The sequence below is a fragment of the Neolamprologus multifasciatus genome, chromosome 2, assembly GCF_963576455.1.
Source record: "Neolamprologus multifasciatus chromosome 2, fNeoMul1.2, whole genome shotgun sequence".
NCBI lineage: Eukaryota > Metazoa > Chordata > Actinopteri > Cichliformes > Cichlidae > Neolamprologus > Neolamprologus multifasciatus.
In genome coordinates, this window is record NC_140440.1 from 33222932 (window position 1) to 33250852 (window position 27921).

The window sequence follows — 27921 nt, forward strand, 5'->3', positions numbered from 1 at the left end:
CAGTGAGCCTCAAAAGTGCTGCCCCAAGCTGAAAGAATAGCCAATAATCAATTGCAAGTAGCAAGACCATCGACGTGGACAATGGTGTGTCCACTTCTTTTCTCAGTTTGAAATTTTAAAAATAAAAATTTAATATAAGCTACCGTACTTTGATCTGAGGGGCCAACACAACAACACTGTCCGCAGCCGGAAAGAATTTAGTGCCAAGCTGAGCAGCGTTGGCACGAACCGGGCTTATCAAATTAACATTTGAAACGCTAAGTGAGAAATCGAGAACATCAAATTCATCTGAGAACTTCAAATCAATGATGTATGAAATTGAATCATGGATGGAGAATTCTCAGAAGTAAACATTGATGCTATAGATGTGCTAGAAACAGGGACAGACACGAGACACAGTTTCTAATTCACCAACGGGTCAAAATGTGAGGTAGAGAGATTTTTTCAGGCTAGACCACTACAGTCAAATGGAGTATTTATTCCTCTATTAGATTGAGGGCTGAAATTAGAGCACATGGGTACAACTGGCTGTCAACTCCTCTCACACACTTTCTGCTGTGTACCACATGCCATCTTCAATATGTACCCCAGCGCTGCTCTTCAGGCGACACTTCACTCCTACTCACCTTGCTAGTGCGGCATGTCTCTAGAGGACACATGTATGCTGTGATATACTGTAGCCAGTGTTGGGGAGTAACGGAATACATGTACCGCCGTTACGTATTTAAAATACAAAATATGAGTAACTGTATTCCGTTACAGTTACCGTTTAAAAAGGTGGTATTTAGAATACAGTTACTTTGTTGAAATAAATGGATTACACGGCGGTACTTCCCTGTTTCATATTGTGGCGGGTCAGGACTGTTTGGGTTTTGTTTGACAGCTACGTTCTGTTGTTCCAGGCGGCAGCGTTACGGTTGCCATGGTTACAGGGTGACGCTCTCTCTCTGCGTGTTTCCTGGGTGAGAGAGCGCCTGTTGTTGTTGTGCTAAGCTAACAGGCAGAATGCTACAGGTATAGCTCTAAAGAATGTAGCATCATAGGCAGTGTAGTCCGTGCTGCAGGGAGAATGGACTGCCATACCTGTTATGTGTCTGTGAGCGAGGGAGGGAGAAAAAGGAAAAGTACGAGCTGTCATCGAGCAAAAACGGGAGCTGGAAGCATGTAAATATAATAATAACCACTGCAGCCAAGAAGAGAGCCTGACGAGCCCAGTTGTAAGTAAGCTAATAAGACTCAACTGTACACCGTGTTCGTGTTTTCCTCCAAAAACAATAAGTTCCGTTGGAGCAGCCTTTCAACGCCTCTCTCTGTCTCTCGCTAGCAAAGTTGACCCAGACAACAAAGTAAAGCTAGTTTTCGGCTACGAGCCGACACAGAACCCACCGTATTAGCCAGAGGTCCCTTTACTACGGTTCGGAGCCGCGGACCTTCAGTAACAGTAATAAATCACAGCAATAGTACATTCATGTAGTTGTAAACAGCATGATAATATATTAAGTAATCTAAAGTATTCAGAATACGTTACACTCATTGAGTAACGTAACGGAATACATTACAGAATACATTTTGGGGCATGTATTCTGTAATCTGTAATGGAATACATTTTAAAAGTAACCGTCCCAACACTGACTGTAGGACACATTTCACTGAAAGAAAACGACTGTAAAAATGGTCACACAAACACACACCTCATTCACATTCCCTGCTGCTATCTATTGGAAAACAAAAAGCAATTACCGGAATTTATTCAGAAGGTAAAGTCCCTGATTGTCTCTCATTAGCAGCAAGTAGTTAAGAGCTACAAACTGCATTTACAGTCCTCGTGGGGTTATCCCTGGATTTCGGAGGCTGCTCTAAGGGGTTTCTCTTCGGAGAACAGCAGAAAATGGTCAATCAGGAACAAAGACGGGTGAGCGTTTGTGTCAAAGAGCATTTGTTTCGACTGTGTCTCAGAGGAGATGAATGGCTCTCTGCCTGGACACTGTTATTGGAGGCTTTGTCATGATGTAGCTGTTTACAGATGTCTGTGGTTACATCAATGTGCAAACAGACTCCTGTTTATGACAATGACAAATTGTTCAAAATAGATTTTTTAGTAAGTTATGACATCACAAACAATGACTGTGCATGCAGTGTGCACCATATTTATTTAATTTGATCAATGTTATTAAGTCTAGTGACCTGATGCAATAACAGTAGCGCTGAATGAGACCTGGCTCTGCAAAATCCTGATATTATGGTCATCCTAGACCCATTTCAAGCCTTTAATACTTTCCTGCTCATTAAGAATTACATAAAGCATCAAGTAGTTGTAAGTAAGGATCCACTAGAGAGCAGGTGATATTCCAGATGGAAAATAAAAAACATCCAATCTAAGTGATTTACAGTTGCTATGTGAATTAAATCCATGGAGCCCCATATAGTCAATATAAAAGCCACAGTTTTGCCTCATTCATTCAGCAACATTGTGCTTTGAGCAACCAGTGCCTATATTGTAAGGATACTGATACTTCACTGTTGATGTTTTGTTTATATGAGCTTGGCACTGACTTAAAATATCCTGAACTGTGGGTATAATATGAAACTTTATGAGCATTATATGACAGAAATGAATGTGTCATTTCTAATAGAAATGCTGCACTGCTTTGGCTTTACATTGCATGAATACTGACCTTTTCCCTCCATACATTATTCTTCCTTGTTAATACCTGCTACCAGCATTACCCACGAGGGAGCGGCACTACTGACAGTTTGGTTGGAGAGTCAGGTGTGGTCTCGTATTAGTTTTGTGAGCTCACTTCTTTTAACTCCACTCCTAAGAACTTTTAAAAATATATATATTTTCATTAATGCTTTCAAATTGGGCAGTTTCTCCTTGAAATCCCTGATATCCACCTGCCTTATAAGAGATGGGCAGTAACGCATAACTGTAATCCGATTACTTTTTTTTCAAGTAACGTGTAAAGTAAGGGATTACTATTGCAAAAACAGTAATTAGATTACCGTTACTTTCCCGTAGGAACGCTGCGTTACTGCGTTACTAAAACCGTGATTTTTTTTTTTGCGAGAATGTCTCATGACAGTGACGTAAGCGAGGGCGACGTTTGTGACAACAGCTGTGTGCAGATCAACAATGGATCATATATCGAGTGCAGAGAGAGTATGAGCGTGCAGCGTTTAAAGCGTGGAAGTACTGACCTTACTTTGAGTTTGATTCCATAAAAAGTGACAAAAACATTAGTGTCCGTTGTGCGTGGGAAGAAAACTTCTTTTTACAGCAAAAAAAACCCCTAAACTTCCGAGCAAGCACCGAGTAGCTACGACGTAATGGGAAACTCACAGAGAAACTCGCGGATTCTTCCACTGACCGCTGCACACCTGCACCAGGGTAAACCTCCGCCCACCCCACTCCTGCTTTACAGGTGAAAATAGAGCAACCGGACCGCTAGTCTTTGACTTTATTTATTTTCTGCTGTGTTTTACTTGCATCTATTTGAAAGACTGAGTGTAAACACACACAAAAAAAATTATTTTATGTGCTGGAATGTGCAGAAAATAGGTTTAAATATTAAACAAATTTCTTCCAGTCAGAGAATGTTGCATATAATAAATTTTTGCTTGATGCATAAAGTTAAAAGATTAAAACTAATAAAACAAGTTAAAAAAAGAGACTTTTCCATTTGATTACATTTTGTATGATGATTATGCAGAAAAAGTAGAATTGGGCTGAAAGATCTATCACTTTATCACCGATTCAGGTTGTAAATCGTGTTTTTAAAAAGTAACTAAGTAACTAAGTAATTAATTACTTTTGAAAATAAGTAATCAGTAAAGTAACGGGATTACTTTTTGGGGGAAGTAATCAGTAATTAGTTACTGATTACTTTTTTCAAGTAACTTGACCAACACTGCTTATAAAACCCTTTACTCAGATTAATCAGTATAAATATAACAGAGAAATAGAAATCAGTGATAAAACATTAAAGGCAGATTAACGCTGGATTTAAACTTGTCCAACTACAAAGTATGTCTGCTGGTTGTGTCTACTTGATAAGCCACTGGTTTATAAGAGCGGAGGTGAAATAAAGACACAGATACCTGCTGCAGTTCTTAACACGAGTAAGTTTTAATATATATTTCACTTTTGATTTCTTCAACCTACTCACCTGTCATAGACGTTGAGCAGCCAGTTGAGACACATATCAACACAAAGTGGAATGTTAACCAGGACGGACCTCTCTTCCTCCAGCTTCTCATACAAAGCCGTCAGGCCATGAATCACCTCAACCACATCCATCACATGATCTGCCTGCTGCAGCTCCTGCTCCCGGAACATCTCCACGAGGCTACTCAGTGCCACTAAATCCACTAAAAAGAACACATTTATTTAGAGACATAAATATGGCACAATATCGTGTTATGTTTACAAGCATGCATACATGAGCTAAAGCCTAAACATCCACATATAACGACACACGACCCCGAATTCACTTTCAAACACACACACAGTCACAGCACGATCACCATCCACACCTCAGCGAACGAGAGCATGGGTGACAGCAGTGCTTATTCACCCTTTTTGCCCACTTAAGCCCTACCAGATGTTTCAAGAGCAGTGACACAAATTTGATTTCGCTCTTCTAAACTAATTTGATGGCCCATCCCTAAGAGTGGAGTTAAAAGGGTGTCTGTTGATGCCAGGTATAATTGGATAGCACGATAATGCGGTAGAACAGAGTGAGATAACAGTAGTGTTTTAAAGGTTGGGAAGGAATCAGCTTAAAATGTATTTCTTATGCAGCACTACTCAATCATTCAAGACGTGTGCAGAGAGAAAAAAGAGCGAGAATTCTGCAGTTATCAGTGCAGCCTGGCAATTAAGTTCTGCAACGATATCAACTAGTAGACCGGAGGAGTGAGAGATAAGAGAGCAGGCAAGAGAAAGGAAGTGGGAACGTGACTGAAAGGGGGGTTTTAGAGTGCTCCGTGCATGCCGAGTTCTTATTACGGGAACGTGGGATCTAGAAGGGGAAGAAGGTTGAAAGGGAGTTGTAAATGAAGGTAGAGAAGGTAGAAAAACAGGCTGAACATGAATAACTGAATAGGCGTGAAACTGGGCACTTTTAGGGATACCGAATACGAGAAGGTCTGTGGTCAGAGGAGTTCGAGTACTACACCAATGCTGGAAATGGATGAGATGTAGGGAAGAAGAAAAAGAAAGCAAGAAAGAAAGGCCATGTTGGAGGTATTGACCCTGAAGGGGCATACAATCAAGCTTCAGCCATGCAGCAAAAACTAATTGGAACTCAAATGGACCAATTAATAGCTAATTACCCAGAATGCTAACGATTCAGGTCGTGATGAAAATGAGGAAGGAATCTGGCAGTAGAGTAGTTCTTCTTGTGGCCCTTGAGTTTTTCAGTACTTTTAATTGCTGCATTTCAAAGCTGACAGTATAGGAAAATGCAAAGACTATTTTCAAGCACATTTCTATGTAGGGTACAAAAGAGCGCTGATGCTTTCGACAACCGAATAAAGAAACGTGCCGCAGCTAATCATTAGATCTCGTTCCTGAAGAGAGCTTGTCACGGTGGATTAGTGATGGTGCAGGATAACTGTATATCACTTAACCATCCATTTCAGCGCACCGGACAGAAAATAGCGTCGATGAAATACTGCACGTACGTCTCAGAGCCTTCTGAACCCGCCGCAGCTTCATTGCTGTTCTGTATGCTGAGAATTTGATGTTGTTCAGATCCGCTAATAGAAGGAGAGACGGAGAGAGAGATTAGAGAAAACAAACTCATCCTGCATGACTCCGCTATACCATTGAGAAATTAGACATCATCTGTCCCCGCCTGTTTATCACACCACTGCAGAAATCATTAGTAGTTTACTGTAATAATATTATTATCTGTCTGTGTGCATGCATGCCTTTTTCTAAGCTGAACACGTGTATCTGACAGCGGGCCTATCTCCCCTGCAAGCTCGCCGTGTCACATCAGATTAATGGTAAAATACATGATGTCGTTTAATCACAATTAATTAAAGGCTAAGCAAGAAGCAATCACAGAGCTGGCAAATTGGGCCTCGCAGGTTAATGACAGTAGCGATGTAGTCCCTAAGGGGTTTGAAATAAAGGTCCCTTAATGAGCTGTGTGACAGGACCTTCAAAGCTGAAGCCTGGTGGTGCTGCGTTACTGGTTCTGCTGCAGCCCAGTGGGGTTCCTGGACGAATGAGCAAGAGGGTGTTTTAATTGTCTCCTTACTCACCCAACGCTTGATACAGTTCTGTCATCTTTGGATGGTCCCAGCATGTCGTCTGGGCCTGATGGCTGATGGAAAGAAGATTTCATTAGGAAGGCAAAGAATCGAGGTACTCATTTTCAGGCCAGAGAGGTAAAAATGGAGTACAAATGAGCCAAAGGGGAAGAGTCTGGCAGGTGTGGCAGATAGTAAAAGGAGTGAGATGAATGAGTAATAAGTAAGAGATAAAGAGGGCAGAATACAGTGACCATTATTTAGGATAAGACAAAAGATTGTAGGATTGGAAAGAGCAGACATCAAAAGTTTTGTTACACTACAGCTCTCACGGAGACATAATCACAGTAGCTTTAAAGACTTTCCTCAGAAAAACAATATAAAATCCAACTCATATCTGCATAAATACATTTACACTTTTCTCTCCCAAGACTAGCTCGACGGGAACATTTAAATGTAGAAAATTTAGCATCTATAAAAGAGATTCAATAGAAAGGACAAGCACAGGAAAATAAATGGGAAACTCCAAATGAGGAAGCCTGCCAGCCCAGGACCCAGGAGGCTTTTAGGGCAGCGCTCATCGTTTTACCTGTGCGAGCACTCGCTGATTGGTACCCAGTGGAGTGCTACTCAGATGCTACTTCCACTCCCACTGGAATAGTAATGTAGCCCATAAAGAACTGACTAGTGAACTAAAGCAAAACCCATGAAGCTTTGTTTCAAATGATTAAGAAGACAAATACTTTTAGGAGAACAAACTGTACCAATGTTTGCAATACACACACAACAGTGTATGAACACACTCCTAAACAAACACATCCACGGTTCAATTATGAAATCTATAACACTCCAAAGATAAACAGTATTGATGAGGTAAACAGATAAATGGGTTCTTGGGCAAACAGGGCTCCCAGTGGCACAACAGAATTTCATCTTAATCATTTAGAGTTGATCCAGTCTTTAACAAATATTTGGCTAATGGGAAGCATTTGTTTCTAATCTAATGAAGGTTTATTATACTCCACGTGATGGATTTGCTTGTACAATGGATACATTTTCCCAAATTGGCGCAGAAAAAATAGTTTCTCTCTCTACAATCGTTCTCAAGAGGAAGACTTCTGTCTCTATGGTCGGAGTGTGTTATAAGAGAGTTTATTATAGGAAAAAAATGTCTAGGCATTGGCTGGTTTTTGCAGTTAAGACCTCTTAATGCCGCCCACATCTCTCTATTTCCTTCAGTGATTCAAAGGGGCCTGGGTCTGGGCGTATGGCTGATGGCTTTTTTAACCCCAGCTTATTTCTCTACCACAAAAATAGTGACAAGTGAAGAGGACATAGGCATAGCTTGAGTATGTGATTGACATGACAAGCATAAAGTGATTTTCTATTGCAGCTTTCATGTTGACTGACACTGATGTAGCTGGAGCAGATGCAACTGATTAGTCATTGTAAAAAAAACAAACAAAAAAACTTCCATTAAAGGAAACATCGAACATGAGCACGATAATGGAAATAAAATCAGTATGAAAATTCAGTGTAATCAGTGAACTATGATGCAGGTACTCCATGTTCCACAGACTTTATTAGTTTGCTAAATCTGTACAGACTATATTCAACTGTTCTTTCTCTCACTGTGAGATCTCAACTATAAAAAATAAGAAGATACAAAGCAAAGAACATCCAGTAACAGGGGCTTTATATAGAAACAGTTTACTTCAAGACACCAAATGTTAAATAAATTAATCCTACAATTATTTTCTACCAGATTAGTTGTAGTTTGAGATGCAGTTTGGGTGATTCCCAGTCCCTGGCTATGGACTGAGGGATCAGTGTGGAAACCTGTGTGTTCCTGCCATGTAAGAGTTTTTGATCAGCTGTTCTTAAGAGATTATCACCAGAAACTGCAAAAAGCACGTTCTGCCATTGTTAGAGATATAGTTAACGCCTTGTCTCTACATAATAGTGAATATTTGATCTGCAAGTGTCTCCATATTTTTTCTTTCTAACTTTCTGTTGTCAATAGAATTGCAAAGCCTTTGTTTTTGTCTGACGATGCATCCATCTTGCTTTAATAAACTCCTCTAGCATTGTAAATATGATATTCTATATATGAATGCTTCTGCTCAATGTCTTCGAATGGTTGATTCTGTGTATCGTGCTTCTCTGAGGTTCATCACTAACCGTAAATTTCAGACTCACCACTGTGAGTTATACTCTCAGGTAGGACGGCCTGCTTTGGTAAGTCGGAGGAACTCTCATTTATACAGTTTTATATATAAGGCGATACTTGGGTTGCTGCCTTCTTATCTATGTTCCCTGCTTGTAATGAAACATGCTGGTCGGTATTCTCTTCGTCCGCATGGTTACTTGTTGCTTTCTGTTCCATTTGCCCGAACTGAACTTGGTAAAAGAGCTTTTGTCCATTTAGCACCGTCGGCTTGGAACAAACTGCAGAAGGAAAATGACTGAATTCATTTCATTAAGTGCTTTTAAATCTAAACTACGAATCCTTGAGGCCAAGTCCATAACATGCAACTGTTTTAATTAGATTGATTGTCATTTTAACTGACTTTTTTATTTTTATTTGAATTTTAATTTATTTTATTTTATTTTATTTGTATTCTTTCACTTATTGTTGCATGTGTGTTGTTGCTGCCTGTGTCTGAGTAATTTCTGTAACTGTGAGACATCTGCTGTTGCCTATCTTGGCCAGGTCTCCCTTGAAAAAGAGGTTTTTAATCTCAATGGGATCTTCCTGGTTAATAAATAAATAAATAAATAAATAAATAAACAGACAGCACTGACTAATGCTTGTGTGATTAGTGTTCTGTAAAAAGTGAGCACAGAACATTTGGCCGTACCTATAAGACCAGACGTTAAAATACTGCACCACAGGTAAAAATGCAACATGTCTACCAGCTTTGAAAAACAGCAAACGAGCCCAATTTTGATCTAACGACTTAATCCGCCGTGGAAAAACTACATTTGCTCCGACAACGCAGACACTGACCGTGAAGTTGCACTTACTTGATGTAGTAGGGCACTTTGTTTGGGGAGATAGCACGCTCCCACGGTATCTGCACCGAACCTGTGCAAATACAGAGAGACAAAATCAATTTTGAAATAGGGATGTCATGCATGAACAGCCATTGTGCACAGTGTCCCTGTCAGCATGTCCAGACACCATATCCATTCAGGCCTTCTTAACAGAGCTAAACAGGCACAGTACAGCCAAAGAGACAAGTCTATTGTGTGGGATTTCCACAGAGCATTGGTTTGTTTGGCACGGCGTAATAGAATACTGGAGGTAGAGAAGACGGTGACACGGGATGACTGTAGCATTTAACGGTCCCCCCCAAACTGAACCGCAGGAGGTTCAGCAAAGAATCAAAGAAGGTACAAAGACAATACCAAATAACACTCCATGTCACTGCCCATTACTGTTTAATGACATGGGACAACGCAGACCGGTGTGCTCTGTATCTATAAAACACACCAAACATTAAAATCACATTAAAAACACTAGCACATAGGTGAAGTCAACAATTTATCATCTTGGTAGTTAGTTGGACATCCACCACTCACCCTAACAACCCTTCCAAAGCAACAGCACAGTAGCAGTGCTCCTAACAACCTGCAAAACGTTTGGAACGGCTTCCGTCTCAAAGCTTCCCAGATCACATTGTAACCGCTAGAACAGGCCGGAGGCAGCACCTGCACCTTAAAAGACCCAAAGGACTCACTGCCAACGTCTCCATGCCAGACACATCTCAGGATTGAGTCCACGCCTCAGTGCGTCAGAGCCGTTTTTGGCAGCACAGGGGGGAACTACACCAGGCAGGTGGTTTTAATGTGTGAGCTGATCGCAGTACACACAGATACACACCTCAGCTGGAGTAAAAGTACTAATATCAGACTATAAATATTCACCTATAGGGCCTAATCATACTATGAAGACTAAATATACTCGTCTTGACATAAGTGTAAATATTACATCATTATCCGTCAAACCTATTTTTTCAAATATCTGCTTTCACTTATTCGTGTATCACACCACTTCAGAAATTGGGTCGTACTGCTAGCAACTAAAACATATTAAGTGACTCTACTAGATACAATACAGCTTTTTTCTTCAGAATCACAAAGTAACGACCATGGTTGTGTGCATATATATGCATATCCATGTCCTATATGGAATATGAAACAAGCTGAAATATAGGCATGTTGGTGCATAAAACCACACAGACATAAACCCAGACATCTCTGCAGGGCATAGTGGGCTGAGCTGGCAGTGAAGTAGTGCTATATAAGCCCCAGTGTGGCATCTCTGATCCAGCGTGACAGCAGTAAATCTGGATGGGGTTGGTGAGGACACTGGAGACACACAAGTACACGCCAACACTTCAGATGCACTTGCACAGAGAGATCCCTGCATCATTCAGCCTTTTCACTTCATCAGTTTAAACTAGGCAAAGTAAATCCAATTTTTCAGCCCCCTACAGCCCCACCCCCACCCCCGCCTTCCCGCTACTCCTTTGTAGTCTTTGAAGAGCAGTAGGTAAAAGAAAAGACAGAATTCACAAACATGTATCTCTGCTCAAACGAGAGCAATGACTCTTGTGATGAGCTTCACCGGGAGTGCTCGTCACAGCAGCGTGCTAGAGATGATAAAGACAGATGCACAAAAGCCTCCCAGCTCCACCTCTAACCCAAATGCACACACAGCCCAGTGCGGGCACACACACACACACAAACACAGCAATTAACAGTCTTAGCACCATTAAACTGTAATACACCTAGGCTTCTTTTCGCCTGCCTCGGCACAGAATGGTGCAACATGAAGCACCAACTTCAAATAGCAGAAAATGGCTCTTACTGGAGAGGAAGTGCTGCGATCCGGGGCCAAAGTCTCTATGTGCATCCTGGAGCTGCTTCAGCCGCTCCTCTATGGAGCCCTGAGGACACACGCAAACACACACACATGCAAAGTCAAATCAAAGGGAACCGTGCTGTTCGTCCCTGCACCACAAAATCCCCACAATAGAAACGCACACACACAGACCACCTGCTTCTCCTCCATTAGTTAACTGCAGCATATAAATTATGTCTTTTTTTATCTGCTGCTCCTCTTGAAGGACTTTGAGAGCCTTTGAAGAGCACGAGGTAGGAAATGAAGACTGATATTAGAAAATAATATGTTTTGTTGAAACGAGAGCAGCAGCTTCTGGACGCAGTGTCAGTGCAGCTGGGGGGGAAAGAGGATGACATGAGTGAGAGAGATAGACGGGTGCAAGAGCTCACGTGCTGGGTAAATAATCACGGAGACCGTGGAGTTGACAAAATTAAGTTTGCCACTGCCTTTGTAAAAACATTTCATCAGTTATGTTTCCCACCAAATGGGATTTAGTGCGCCTAATCCTGGTTTATTTGAAATATATTGGATTTGGCACTTGAATCGTTGTCAGCTGGATGTTGAAACGCATCCTCAAACAATGGGAGGTAAATCCACTCTGTGTGAGGCAGACAGATAAATTGAGAAAAAGAAACGAGTGGGAGACCGTTAGACTCCAAAAAGATGCACCTGCAGTGGGATATAATTTGTAAAGATAGATATACATTAAGTGATATGTACACATATCATTGCTCCCCTGTGTGACTTTAAATTGGTTGGGACTAATATAGAGCACTGTCAGTGTGCCGAGGAGATACAACTGCCAACTGTTCTGTGTTGTAAAATCTATTTGCTGTACAGGCAATTTGGGTTGCCATAAGGAAGACAAATGACTAAATTATCCATGATCGACAAATATTAGCAAATCAAATTTTGCTAGCGTCAGTCCAGCCAAAATAAACAGGGTACAGGATGTTGCTGGGATTTAAAATTTATCATTTTAATTAAGACAGCAAAACGTGACACCAGAGAGCGAGACAAAGGAGGAGGTTTCGCCATTCATTTCAAATGAATTGAATTGAATTCAGTTTTTATTTTTAAAGCACCAAATCACATGAATAGGTCGCTAAAGACCCTGCAGGATTGTTAGTCCTCACCAAGATAGCACACCTGCGCATCTCAACTCCCTTATTTTAATACTGTGAATGCAGAAAGACAGCAGATCAGCTAAAGTACAAGCTAGGCAGCTCAAACAAGATTGAAATGATTTTCTCTCATTTTTAACATCTATCTCTTCAAATGTTGCTTGGGCCCTATGCTCACAGAGAATCTGAAGGAAATCTAAAATCTGGGAGATGAATATCTGCCGGTGTCTATGGATACTCAAAATCTGTTTACCACCCTGTACATCAGATAAGCTTTCATCTACCTTCATTTACCACCTAAATCAAAGACCGGAGGGCACACGAACTGTGCGGCACATAGCTGCTTCAAAGATATACGTAGCAGGAATAGTTGCTGTGAAAGAACTTTTGCACGGAGACTCCTTTTACAATTTATGGACATAAATTAGGAGCAAGATGAGCCAAACCCTGCTCTTTCTTCATAAACCAAATTGAATAAGAATGTAATGTAAGAATCTAATATAAGAATGCAACAATACTTCTTAAATGAGTAGAGAGGAAACACATTGTAGATTTGCATTTGATTTTGTACTTTTTGGTCATTTTTGAACACCGTAATGTTTAAGAAATGGCTACATACACTTAGGTATGATTATTGTTGGTTGATTCTGGAGTGAGCTTGTTAGGTTTGGCTGTGCCAGTAGGGGGAAACTTAATTTTTTTAACCGTAAAATCTCAGTGTAAGCAATTATTTAAACTGCTGATCTTTGAATAATAATAATAAAAAAAATACACATGACATATAATGTAATGGCAAGGAGGTATTTCTGTAGTCTATTGATTACTAGATAGTGGAAAAGGGGTGGGATTAAATAAGCTTATGCTTCTTCCTGCTCCTTTTTGAACATGAAAGTTATTTGTAGTTGTGGTTGCTTGTTTTCCTTTTGTTTTGCTTTGTTCATTTGTCTCTTTTAATCCTATGTTGTTGCACTTTTTCAACATGTTCAAAATAAAGATTCAATCAAATCAATCAAATCAAATCAATTCTGGTTATGACGACTTTCTCTTTGGGTCTGAGCAGGATTTGAAGATTCCCAGTGGTCTCACACCATGTTTGATTTTTGTACATGTTGTAGTTCCTGTCAGCTTCATCAAGCCATAACCTCCCACTTGTAGTGGGACAGTCCCATATGGAAAAGAAATAGTAAAAACCTATATGATTTATTCATGAAAGTGGCCACTTTCTCATTACTTTCATATATTGTTTTAGTAAGTATCCAAAACATACAAGTTTCATTATATAATTTTTCAAGGGATCTTATATCTGTTTTTACTCTTGTATGCTTTTCATACAAGTTTCACACAAGACAGATACAAACTTTGTAAGATTTATATATATCTTTTCCATATGGGGTTTGGAGCCACGTGGAAAGTGATTGGTGATGAGTGATGAGAATTAGCACCTCTAAGTGGGAAAGGGAGGGATTTTGTGGAAGAGTTCTGGTATCTAGGGATGGTGTTTATGAGTAGGGGTAGACTGATGTGGGTAATTGTCAAGCAGACTGGTAAAGCATTTGCAGTTATGCGGCATAAAGCAGTATAATGTGAATATTTAATCACGTTTGTAGATTAGGCAACCCAATCTGAATAGCACGGCTGGAGGGTAAACCATCGATAGTCTGTAAATGGTTGTTAGTTAACACTACTGGGCACTGCTGCAATCTAATGCCACCTGTCAGAGTTCGCACTTTCAGCATGTTTTTTGCATGTTTATTGAGGGTGAAAAAAGCTGCTTTGTGTGGACCTCATCTCTCCCTTTAGCCTCTTGTTTTATTCCTGTCACTAGGGTAATGCTAGCTGTGACAATGGATAACTGGGGTTCTCAGCACGTGTGAATGTTTTAAACAATCATCTAAATTTCTCTCATTATATCCTATTAAAGAAAAATACATCTACAGCAGAAGTGGTGAAGGTTACTAATGTATAGAAATAAAGACTCTGTGGGAGTATCTTACTGGTTTGCAAGCAAAGGCCAGTAAACTTAATTAGTTCACCACTAAAAAGACATACCACAATGGCATGGTACCCGATAACAAAGTACAAGCTTTGTCTTACACCCACACATGATTCTAGGGAGTATATTCTCTACATTAAAACATGTCTGCAAACAAGTTCACATTTTTCCGGAGAGCTATTTTTGAAGCTTTGTTGCGTCATCTACCCACCTAATCTGTTTGGTTCTGAGTCTCATTGTTCACTGATAACACATTTAAAATTTAACCATATTTAGGATTGCATGCTTAGAATTAGAATAGGGGGTTGCTTGAAAGCATTTCAGTGACAGTCTATAGTATTGTAAGCATCACTTAAACAAGTGGAAAACCATTGAGTAGTTGTGGAAATGCTACATTAAGGTGCATGAGAGGGAAAGGGTTAAGGAAACAACACAATCATTCAGAAAAATCATATTCACCCTACATTACTGTACAATAAAAGGGAAAAAAAACTCAAGGAACTTATTTTGACGAGATATTTCTGTACCAACATGGTGGGTGGACTAACTGACAGACAACTATTGCTATAGAGCGTCTACCTACAAGTTTTCAGGCTAGTTATTGAGAAAATCTTTAGAAAGCACTGACACATGATTCTTACAGGGCTGCATTATTATTTTTTTCTTTCAGTCCCACAGAGAGCCTGGAAAAAAAAATCTCTTGCTAACAAATCAAAGGCACGGCTTCTCTATAGCGGTCTGTTCTGTTCTGTTTTGTTCTGTCCATGAAGTGCTCAGAGCCACGGACGCAATCTGAAAGTCACACTGAGACAAGTCACAGCGAGCGTGCAAAGGAATACTAGGAATTAACTTCTAGGAATAGTTTAGCAGACACTGAAAATCATCACGCTCAGAGTGGAGACACCTCACGAGGAAACAAGGCTGGAGTGGCAATCATCATGTCAGGGTGTGGAAGAGGTGTCATGACAGTTATCTAATGGGAAGGGGATGTTCTCACAAGAGATGCAGTGAAGGCTGAGAGGGTTTTGTTGTGCTTGCAGGAGTGTTACTAGGTTACTGATGGCGGGTAAAGCCTGTGCTTGAAAAACGCTGCAGTTAAAGTAATGCACGGTAGATAATGCATCACCTAAGCATTCTGCTAAGCACCGAGAGGAAGCCAAGTTCAGTTCAATTTTTTAAAGGGGGTTAAGAGTAAGTGCTTTCATGGCACTGATGAATTACCCTCTTCATTTAAGTGCATGGGTTTAAATATATGTTCATCTCATTGGTGCACTGATGTACACTCACTGCACACTTTTCCTATTAGAAACACCACCAGATGGATAAAGCTGCTGTATGCAGTCAAGACAGACTCTGTTGCTGCTACATTTCTTACCAATTGTGTCCTACACTGACGTGATCTTATCACATAATATTCTGCAGATTTATGCTATGAATCCATTTTACCACAATGGCACTAAAATAACTATAACCATGCAGAATATTGTTATAACAATATAGAATACCATTAGTACACATTAGCTTGACGGTTGGTTTGGGTAAAGGCTGTGACACCACTGACAGACAGCTAGAGTGAAATGGAGCATTAGAGCGAATAAAATTATAGATTTCTCTAAATGTGAAAATCGCGGCAAATATTTGCGATCATGTGAGGACAAAAGTTTAGTAAAATATATAATTTAAAAACAGAAATGTTCCATATTGTTTTACATTCTTCCTTATAATGTCGTTTCGGTTCATTTAAGTTTGCAGGTATTTGTTTATGCACAGCTCCTTTAAGCACAGCATCTCAATCAGGTCGAGGTCTGGACTTTGACTGGGCTTATGCAAAAGAATGGATGCAAATGATTAAAAATCAAATTTGCTGCTGTTCTTGGGAACATTGTCCTGCTGCATGACATGATTTTGACACATTTGACTCAAGAATCCTTGGCTATACAGAGGAGGTCATATGCAACTCAGTGCCTGCAAAGTGCCCAGGTACTGAGCTTGGACTGGTAGTGCTGGGATGCCCACCTCTGGCATTTAGTTAACACGCACAGGAGCGCTACAGAGCAGGAAACTGTCGAAGCCTCTGCTGTTATAGAGGTGGTCACATTTCATGAAGTGCTGCTAATCATGTGCTTTTGATTAGCAACACCTGGCTGCTATATAATTAATATAAAAAAATACAAGATATGAAACCTGTGATTAAAAAAAAGGCTGTATTTCAACAAGAAGGGAATAATATATAAAACAGGAAACAGAGAGAAAAGAAACAACTCCACAAATTAGTCAGTATTTTACAGCAGGAGTGTTGTTTTACTTTTTTTTCTTCTTGTTTTATGATTGATTTCACACAAAGTCACTGTTAATGAAAAAATTGTACACTAAAAATAAAAGAAACAATACATGTTTTATGAAGTAAGGTTTTAAAGCTTCTTAAGGTTTTTTAACCTCCTCCAAGTGGGTAGGAGGCACTCATTACTTTTTTCCTATTGTTATGTCTTCAATTGTAATGCTTTGGGGCTCTTAAGCTTATGAAGGTTAGGAATGACTCTAAATAATTGTGACCATTAAACATATTTAATAACAAATGTATCTAAATTTCTGCTCATTTCCTTAGTTTGAGCTCCCTTAAAAAGAGAAAGAGAGGGGAACAAAGAAAAAACGAGCTCATCACAGGAATGAAATGCCTTTGGAAAAACAACAGATGTTCATAAAGCAGGTTAATATTGTGATTAGTATGTCAAGGCTGCTGGGATTTGATACATTTACATGCTCCCAATGCAAATCCAACATTCACTCAGCCAAGTTTATATACTATTAGTACGAGTTTTGAAACTGATTTTTATTCTGTGGGAAAAGAAAAAACAAAAACCAACGTGACTGCAAAAATAACAGAGAAGAAATTAAAACTTCAAGCGCAACTTAGTTTCATTTAACACATTCTATAAATATTCTACATTTTGACCTTAAGAATGTTTTATTTTCCCTGAGCTTTATAAGCAATAAGCCATAACTTTGTATACAGACGGTGAAAACAGCTAAATAGACTGCCTCTAAAGCTCAAAATACACTTACCAACACATCCAACCAGCTTAATCATTTTAAGGCAACTTTTCTAGTTCAGTTTTTTCACTTAGATCTGATCTAATCTGATAAATCTTCCCAAACAAACATATGTTCTAAAATTTTATACTCTTTCTTTAAAATTACCAATCTTGTGATGTTGCTATCCAGTAGCTTCAACCGTTCTGTGAGTTAAGTGAGAGATACATCATTGATCTTTCAGCCTGCAAACATACTCTGATCTTCCTCTTACATGGTATAAAAACTCTTCATCATGCACACGGCCCCTCATCAATGTCCAAAAGCACACCGCTGTGCTCAAAAGACGTGTAAAACATAAAACAGTTGGAAGCCAGAAGTATAGACACCATTAAAAGTCCAAAAATTGCACATAGAATCACTCTCTTATGTCCTCTTGAATGTGACTGCTGCACAACCTGCTGCTGACAGAGTCAAACGGCCACTATGGACCCAGTAGTGAAATCTACCTGAAGCACTTTCCATCTGCTGTTGAGATGCTCCAGAGCACGGGCGTTCTCCATCGATAAATGGACGTCAGAGATTGCCAGCTGGTGGGCTAGATCATTGATGTGCTTCATGCCCTCTTTCACCTGGGTCAGTTCCTCCTTAAATAACTGGATGGAGCATGAGAGAGGACAAGAAAAACAGAGGACCACAGGGAGTTGGACGTAAACAGGAGTAGTGGGAAAAGAGAGGGGGGAAACAGATTAAATACAAAATATTGAACAACATCAGATGGAATTATAGCGCAATCCAGAAACATCCAGTCTGGACCAACTACATTTAAATTAAATTAAAAAAAATCAATGGAAACTTGATCCGTTATAGCTTTCTGGTCTGTTTTAGAAAGAATTTGGCAGAAAGCCATGTTTTAATGTCTTAAGAGCAGAGGAGAGAATGCACAGCCACAGCCCCTTTTTATAGTGTGTAAACTGGGAAAACCAGAAAATTTGTAAAATAACTAAGATGGAATGTGAGTTTATGCGTGCCAGTGTCCCGTGCATTTTGCATTGTTGGTCGTATGCCTTTGGTATTCATGATTTTGTGTGAAAACCTTTGCTTTAGATTTTTTAGAAGCCTCACAATCCCAAATTTAACCTAAACTCTGTTTAAATGTGAAAATGACTATCAAAGGTAAACAAAATAAAAAGAACAAAACTGTATAAAGTTTTCCTGTTTTAGGCCAGTCAGAAGTGACTGGTACCATCTGAATGGTTGCTCGTAGTACTGCGCAATATTTCAAAATCTGGTATTGATATGATACCAAGTAGATACAAGGCCACTATCCTAAAGGTAGCTTACATAGGCGAGAGCAGAGCATATGAAATGAAAGCACCATTAATTTTCTAAATCCCAATACATTTTCATGACCATGATTGTTGCTTTCCACTGTTAATTAGTTAAAACAATAAAGCACAAATTTCACACTTTTTCATGTGTTTTGAAACACTGTTTTTTGTAGATCTGGAGTGGAAACACACTTGGCAATAAGGTACTTTGGGTCAACTTCTGTTGTTTTCAAAGTGCTATATAAACAAAATAGTCCAGGCATTTTCATAGTTCACGTTTGCTTCATTTATTCTTTTTCCCCAACTGCAATAAAATAATTCATTTATCATATTTCAGTGAATGTATTCAGTCAAAGGGAATCATTCTGCTACAGTAACAATAATGATGAACACTAATCCTGTGAAAGTTAAGCTAATGCTGAAGATCAACGCGAGTATTAACTGAAACATCATTTTCACCACTATCCGCGTGTTCTTTGCCTCTCTGAAGTACAACTACTCGTCTACAAGCGCTCGTCACTTTTCACAGTGAAACATGGTGATTGCAGCTGTAAGTTAAACTTTTACTTTGAAGGGAAATGGTTCATTTTCAGTTTTCTTCACCCTCACAGTTCCTTCACATTTGCAGACCTTCCATGAAAACTATGGGCAATCTGCTCACAAGTGTTCTTATTTTGTTGACCAATCATTTCTCATGCAGAATACGCTCAGTTGCTTCTTTTGATGTCAGAAAATTAATCCCTGAAAAAATATGCTACCCCAGCAAAAATGAAGAGTTAATAAAAATCATTGGAATCTATGCTAAAATATGAAAAACAGTAAAAATAAATAAATAAATAAATACATAAAAAAATCTGATATTTTATTTTTACTTTTACAAATTATGTAAGTATTTCTTTATCATGCAAGAAGAGTTATTAAAATCTCTTTTTTTCAGTTAGTCTGTATATAATATAAAAGTTATATTTGGTTTTTTTGTGTTGATCAGATGAAACAAGACTTATAAAAATGTAACTTTAGGATGTGTGGATCCTGCAGATCTACTCTACATTCGAATGCAAAAGTGTCTACTGTACTTTTATAATTGCATCCTGTGTGCATCCATGTGTCTGTTTTTGTATGTGCATGCACCCATGTGTAAGCACAAGGCAGTAAAGGAGTACAGATGACGCCAACTGACAAGCCTGCCCTAAAGACTGAGCTGAACATGTGCTGCCTGTGACAGGAGTCCAAACAGTGACATGATTATTGTGAAGTGCCCTCGCTTCTAATGAATAGCGCCGCACAATTGCAGGCAGCGGCAACAGAACCAATGACCTGTCATTTGTTTAACAACATCTATTCAGCTGAAATTTGTAACCCTTGCCACATCGAAGTGTCATTTTGAAGGGCCTTGTCATCATCTGTCAGATTACAGCCTTTCTGGCAGGAATGTGCATGCAGGCAACAAAAATCAATCACTTTAAAGGAACGCAGCTTGAAACAGATCACCTGTTTATGCAGGACGATCGCATAATTGCGGTTTTTAGAATTGTCATTTTTTTGATGTTTGTTTGAGACATGTTGCAATGTGTGCTTTTTCAGAGATAGCCAGAGGCGATAATCTCAAAGGAGACAATTAGTTTACTCTACAGGTAAACCCAATTTAGATTAGTGAGGGAGAGATAAGAGAAAAATAGAGCTGAGAGTGTACTGCAGATCGGTACCTTGGTAGCATCTATGTGGTCCTGTAGAGAGTCAATGAAGAGGTCTCCAACAGGCTCCCAGGCATCCCTCACCCCCTCTGCCTGCTCCAAGGCCCCTGCAAGCTCTTCCATTGCAGCCTGGATCTGAAGAAGACGCTCCAAAGTCCTTTCCATATGTCTGGAGGTTTTGTAGATAATGCAACTTTTTAAAGTTAACTACCCGATCAATTAAAATCTGGAATCAGTGTGAGGAAATAAATCAATCAAAATCCATGGAGCGTGCAGTGAAACAACCCATTTATCCAAATTTACAGGCTGTCATTTCAATAAGGCAGTGTATATAAATATATATTTCATTCCATCAGTTCTAAACGGCTTTTGTGCAAAAACAAGTTTCGATATAGAGAAAAGTGAGCTCTGAATTTTCATGACTTCAAACCTTGATAAATGTGTTTTCATAATTGTTTCTGTAATGGATTATGGCTGCCACATTTTGTAATCAGGTTATGGTAATTGTATTACATGAAATATATTGCTACATAAACCTGCTGTGGAGGCACACACACACAGTCATGGGAAGAAACAACTCTTGGCTTTAAAACCATAAAACACACACACAGGCATTGTTCTCTTGTATGATCTTATTTTTTGATAAAATAAAAAAGTTTTATTATAAATATACACCACATATCTTCCAGATTAACAGTACAGGGAAAACTCTGTAGCTTTACACAGCAGGAAGGCTGCTTTCGGTAAACAGTATCGGATAAGGTGTGGCCTGACTAGGGATGGGTATTGATAAGATTTTCACGATTCCGATTCTATTTTCGATTCTGTTTAACGATTCGATTCTTTATCGATTCTCTTATCGATTCTTTTTTTTTAAAAAAAGGAGAACATTAAGTTCGATTAGCTTAGAACTTTGTCTTAGATCTTCTCTTTGAACAAGATAGAAATTTAGGAGTAACATATGTTAGGCCATATGGCCTTACGAACCCAACAGTGACATATTAAGAGATCCACAGCCTACGGCTCTTCATTGGGGCGTCACAGGGTCCCCAGGAAAAAAAAAATTGTAAATGTAAAATAATAAAATAAATATTCTTCTGTAGCAATAACAAAGTATAACATAAATTATTCAGTAGCAATTACACAAGAATATCCAATAATGTCCCTGCCTACAATTAAACACATTCCCTTACTGAAAATCGGGGGCATCTGCTGTGGCAAATGGGTGCAAACCTTTGACCACAAACTTAGTCACTGCTCGGTGACATTCGTCTATCCTGGCCTGAAAGGAGACGCTACCGGTAGACTGCAGCGAGAACTGCCAGCATCTGAACCAGACTCTGTCTCTCATCATGGTCACCTAAATGCACCGTAATGGCAGGTTTGTAATAAGGCAGATCGCGCTAACATAATATGCACTGTTAGCTGATTATTTACCTGCCGCATTAACGGGAGAGGACGTGCAAACGTTACCGCTGCTGCTGGGCTGAGATTCACGAGTCCGGAGCGCAATTAAAAACACGACATTCATTTAAGGTCATCGCGTGTTTTATGACCAAATGCTTTTGCATATTCGTAGTGTTTCCTTCCTTAACTGAAATATCTACTTTGCAAGTATTGCAAGTTGCCCTGTTGTCATCCGTTCTTGTAAAGTATAACCAAACTTTTGAGCGTTTGAGCCGCTTAGGCGCCGTGTTTCCTGCTAGGTAAATGACGCTCCGCAACGTGGTGACGTCATTCAGGGCGACTGGAATCGATAAGGGAATCGTTTGCAAAAACGGCAAACGATTCCAAGGAATTGAAACAGTGGGAACCGGTTCTCAACAAGAACCGGTTTTCAATACCCATCCCTAGGCCTGACAAGCAGGTGTGTTCATTCTTTGAAACAAATACAGTGGCTGTAGCTCAGGAGCTCACCTACTGATCAGAAGGTCGGTGGTTCGATCCCTGGCTCCTCCAGTCAAGTATCCTTGGGCAAGATACTAACCTCAACTTGCTCTCCGATGCATCCATCGGAGTATGAATGTGTATGAATGTCGTTAGAAAGCACTAAGTGTAGATAAAGTGCTTGTGAGAATGGGTGTGATTGGGTGAATGAGGCATGTTGTATAGAGCGCTTTGAGTACTCCGTGAGAGTAGAAAAGCGCTATATAAGAATCAGTCCATTTACCAATCTAATTGCTCTTTGAACCTTTTCCATTTCATTTTTTACCTACTTCAACTTAATTTGTAGAGCTCATTTTCTCTTATTGCTAAATTTCTAAACACAGTAATTTTCTAAAACTTTAATCTTTAATGGGAGTCAGAGCCGACAAAGGTTAACCACAAATACAAGACAGATTTAATTTCTTAAACATGATTCAGAAATGATCTAATTTAACCAATAGCTGAGTAAATTGACACCAAGAATGGGTAGAAATCATCGAAGATGAAAGGAAGAAAAATGTGAAAAAACTGTCTTGAAAAATAAATTTTTCATTTTCCATGTTTATATTTTATACAATTATATACTCACAGGCCAATTCATTAGTTACCAGCACTGGGTGTAACGTGCTACATTTAACATCAGAAGATGTTTACAGTACAGTCCTAAAGGAAATGTTCTGCACAGCTTGGTTGTAACAAATGGTTATTTGAGTTATTATTGCCTTCCACTCAGTTTAAGCCAGTCTGTCCATTCTCTTCTGACCTCTGCTATCAACAAAACAACTTCTCTCTTTCTAGTGATTCTTTGTAAACACTAGAGATGGTTGTTTGGGAAAAAATCACAGTAGATCAGCAGTTTCTAAAATACTAAGACCACCAGATCTGGTGCCAGATCACTTAAATCACCTCTCTTCCTCATTTCCTCTGATGCTTAAATTAAATTTCTGAAGGTTATCTTGACCATGTCCAAACACACTCAGTTAATTGCATTAATAAGCAGTTAAAGAGGCGGTTCAGCTGAAGTGTACTAACAATCTTCAACTATCCCAATCTCGAATATTTGCTGTATATTACATGTAGATTTTATTTTTGCAGACTGCACAGTATGCCCTGAACATTGTATTGTAATGAATGTTCCATGCTGTTTTTACAGACGATGGTTTTCAGCATCGATTAAATTATTTTTAAAAAAAGAAAGAAAGTAATTGCCACATGGCTATGATAATGATCTACAGGAAGCGGTGCCTGAGGAAAGCGGGGAGGATCATCAAGGACTCCAGTCACCCCAGCCATAAACTGTTCAGACTACTTCCATCAGGAAGGAGGTTCTGCAGCATCTGGTCCCGTACCAGCAGACTGAGAGACAGCTTTGCTGAACACCTCACCTCCACTACTGGAACTTCAACGTTATGCACTCCATACTGTACATTAATGCCACTGTTTTGCACAAGTCCAACTGCCAACCTCTGTATATTTTTATATATTTTATTTTATTGCTTACTCTATTTAATTTGTAAAATATGTATACACACACACACACACGTAGAAAAACACATTTAGTATACACATCCAGTGATGCATATACTATTATATATTGTACATATATTTATTTGTCTCAGATTTAGCCATTCTTATATTTTGCTTGTTTTATGTTATTGTATTTTTGCACAACTCTGTTGCTTGTGAAGCTTGCACACAAGAATTTCACTCACATGTACTGTACCAGCGTACCTGCACATGTGACGTGACAATAAAAGTGATTTGATTTGACAAAAAACAAAAGCCAAGAACACTTGCTGGATATGGTCTGTGGACCCTGATTAAGATTATGCCAATTTGCTTGAAAAATAAACTTAACATATCACTCTACCTGAAGATCGACTGTCTTAGTAGTTTTCTGTGGTAATACTTGCACTACATGATATCTACTTCTCTTTTATCTCTTTTGTTTTTTTTGTTTTGCTTTGCTTTTTTAATAAAACAATTTTATTATTTGATGTTTGGTGTTCCCAGAAGTGTCGGAGGTTTTGTGAATGTAGTTTGAAAATAGTTTTTTTGTGATTATTTGAAAAACAGGAAATGGTTTCAACCAATCTGCTTAAGTAATTCTGAGAAACTGTAATATAATTATGACAAATATGCATTTCTTTTTCCTTTTTTCATTAACTCCATTCCATTATCTCTCTCTTTATCTGTCTTGTTCATTATACATAGACTACAGAGCATACTGCACGGACTCACAAAAGCAAAAAGAATAATCACATGTGCCACACCTCTCATTTATATTTAATCATAAGCGAGCAAAATAAAGTAATGAATAGCAAGTTGTCCAATTGTTTCACAGGCACAGAGAATTTGTTTTATTCACTGATGTTTTATCATTACTAGTTTAATTTAAAAACACTAATTACTAAAATGATATTGGACACAAATACTTATATTCTGAAGAAAGATCTAAAATAATTTTCCTTGTACTCAACTTGATTAAAAATTAAGACAAAGAGTACAGAGTCCCAGTGGTGGAACAAATGAAGGGACGGATAATAACCCAGTAAATCTACAGCGTACTTGAATAGAAGTATATATGAATTATCAGCAAAATGTGCCCATCCTACTAAAAACTGGCCAGTGTGAGCAACATTATATTGATTGAATTATGGAATGTGTAAGAAGGCTTTTACTACTGTATCGGGTAAGAATTAAGCCAAAAAACCCACAGAAAACAGTTCTACTACGCTATCTTGAATTCTTCTAATCTTTCTTTAATCTCTTGGGGGGCTTAATCAATTATTTAAACAGAACTAAGTTCAGAGACTAAATGTATCTTTGGTAAATTTTCTAGCAACTCCTAGATATCTGAAATACGACAAGCTGTCAGATAAATGCAGTAAAGTAAATTTTACCCTGGATTTTGGTGGAAGCAGAAGGTGAATCCATCCAGTGAAAATACTAAAGCACAAGTATTTCAAATTCGCAATTAAATAATCCTGATAAATAGTAAACAATCCGAGTATGGTTACCCTTCACCAGTTCAGAAACCACCCTTTATCAGAACAAGATATTATATATATATATTACAAATAAAAGAGTCTGACCTGTGGCGGTCCACACAACGTGCTGTCAGTTTTTCCCACAGGTCACTGGCTACGTTCGCCTGCTTCCACACAGAGCGGCTCACATTCAAGATCCGCCGGCGTGGAGACACCTCTGTGGAAGATGGAAGAGGTTTGATGGGGTCATGCGAAGGTAACAGCATAAAGGTGGAAAAGAAGAAGTAATAAACGGGAGCACACGGAGAAATAACAGGGTGAAGAGAAGAACGGGGGGTTAGAAGTCAGCCAAGAGAAGAGTAATGATTTAAGAAGGATGGCATATCAACTCGATGAATAGAAACGGGGAAAGAGAAAGGCAGGGGGGCAGCTCGTGTTGGGGAACACAGTAAGGTTGATTGCTAGAGTATTCCCTCAATGAGCAGCCAGAGGTGAGAGCCAAACACTACAAAGAGGATGTGACCGTGGAGAACCAGAGGAGCATGCTGTATTATTGATCTGAGCAGATGGTACTTTAGAGGTGGTGAACTAGAGCTAATTGGTCCTGACCCACACATTTTCCCTAAACTCAGTGTGACACGAGAGGACGGATCACTGCTAATAACTACTAATGGAACGCTTCACCTGCATGGGTCCTACCAAAGGAACTCAACTAAGGGGGTGTACGAGTATGACATTTTGGCTGGAGCAGCAGTTGGCACAGCCGACGGAGGGAACAGACCTTTTCCATCGGTCAGGGTCTCCTCGGGCTCCTGGAAGGGGTGCTGAGCCAGAAATGCCTGGGCAGACTCCAAGACAGAGTAGATAAACGGCCCACGGGACTTGACATCCTCCATGAATGCCTGCAGGGATACAGAGAGGGAGACGGAAAAATGTAAAACTATCTCCAAACTTAAGGGCTTTTTCCTCAAAGGACGATGAGGAAGACATGGTCGCAGGACCTGCATCTGCTCTCAGAGCATTCTAATACTTAATAATATATTATTATTATTAGAAAATATTATTTCAGTTATTTGATAAATGACATTAATCACCAATCATTGTGACCTCTGGGCTCTTAAACTGCTTTTTTGAAGTTGTAATGTCAAACTTTTTCTGGCTTAGTAAAGAGTAGAGATAGATTGGATATTGGTCCAATGGTATTAGGCATCAGAGACAATGAGCAGATGGTTCATCTGTTCAGTTCAGGTCTATGTTGTTCTGTGTCACAATCAGCAGGGCTGACTGTGTGTAGAGTGAAGGGTGGACCCAAATGCAGACGGAAACAAAATGTGAAACATGACTTGAATAACAGAAAACGAGCCGTTTATTGAGGCTGGCTAAATAACTGTAAACAAAAGGCAAAATGCAAGGCTAACAAACTAAACTGGGTGAGCTAAATGAACTAAAACAACAGAAACATGGACTTGACATGAGGAAACTTGACGCAACTTCTTGGCTTGCAAACAAAGCAGACGATCTGACAATGACACACTGAAAACAGAGGACTTAAATACACAGGAGGTGATTAGGGGAAGTGGGAACACATGGAGGAACAGCTGACTGACATGAGCCTAATGACAGGACAGGGGAAGTGAAACTAAATACAATGAACAAAGAACACACGACTCCTTCAAAATAAAACAGGAAACACTGAAACTAGACATGACAACACAAGCTTAGCAGACCTAACACGTGATGAACGATACAAGAACATAGAAACCAAGGAAACAATAAATAATAACTGCCTTTCCTTAACTAAAGCTAAATAGGAATGACACATAAACTAATCACAAATCTAAAATGAGACAAATACAAAATGAACTCAGAGCGCTGGTCAGACCCAGCCTGTGACAGTTCTGTGTTTACTTTGCCATGTGACAGTAGCTGCTGTCAGCAGAGCTAGCATCAAGGAAGCAAACAGCAGGCGGTTTAGAGGTATATCAGTTTTCTATCTTTGCAAATGGTTTTAACTTAAACTTTAAACTGTGATCAGAGTGAATTGACATGACTCAAAAACATCCAGCGATGACAATTTTTGTTGATTTACTTTCACTTTCATCATGTTCACTCATAGATTTTACCCGAGGAGCTAGAAGGTCACTGGTTTAGTGTAACAGTTGTTGGTAAGCTTTTACCACACTTACAGTAATACTGTGTTGTTGTCAGTGCCATTAATTATCATTTCACTAGTGCGAGGAGGAAAAGGGAGAATCTACTGTGGCTGTAAATGACAGCAGTTTGTACCCTAATGTCTCTCACTTTGATCTGAAATACAACCAGTGTAGTCAGTCTAGTTGCTCCTCGTGCTCCTTCTTTCTCGTGTTGCTGTCAGCTACAATTGCGTCTCTTACAACTGCAGTCTTCTTCTCATTGTCAACCACTTCTATGTCTGGTTCACTGGCCAACAGCTGCTTGTCTGTCTGGACCTTGAAGTCCCACAGGACCTTCGCCCTGTTGTACGCAATCACTTTCATGGTCTCCCATTGGGAATTGGGGACTTCTAACACACATGCACCACAAATGTTCCTGTACACTATCTCAGTCACTTGGTTGTGCCTTCCAGTGTGTGGAAAAAGTATGGAAAACATAGAAAACTAGTTGAGGTACACAGCACT

The 27921-nt window shown here is 39.3% G+C and overlaps 1 protein-coding gene across 2 annotated transcripts in view; it reads right to left on the bottom strand.

Moving 5' to 3' along the window:
* Positions 1 to 27921, bottom strand: part of drp2 (dystrophin related protein 2) — a 102904-nt gene that overhangs the window by 36488 nt on the left and 38495 nt on the right. For both annotated transcript variants that reach the window (XM_085184561.1, XM_085184554.1), the window contains exons 3-11: positions 26046 to 26166; positions 25370 to 25481; positions 20361 to 20517; positions 17833 to 17979; positions 11141 to 11219; positions 9292 to 9352; positions 6277 to 6338; positions 5689 to 5763; positions 4170 to 4371 (exon numbers count right to left, since the gene is read on the bottom strand). In XM_085184561.1, the coding sequence (XP_085040687.1) occupies positions 4170 to 4371; positions 5689 to 5763; positions 6277 to 6338; positions 9292 to 9352; positions 11141 to 11219; positions 17833 to 17979; positions 20361 to 20517; positions 25370 to 25481; positions 26046 to 26166 (1016 nt within the window). The remainder of the gene's footprint in view (positions 1 to 4169; positions 4372 to 5688; positions 5764 to 6276; positions 6339 to 9291; positions 9353 to 11140; positions 11220 to 17832; positions 17980 to 20360; positions 20518 to 25369; positions 25482 to 26045; positions 26167 to 27921) is intronic.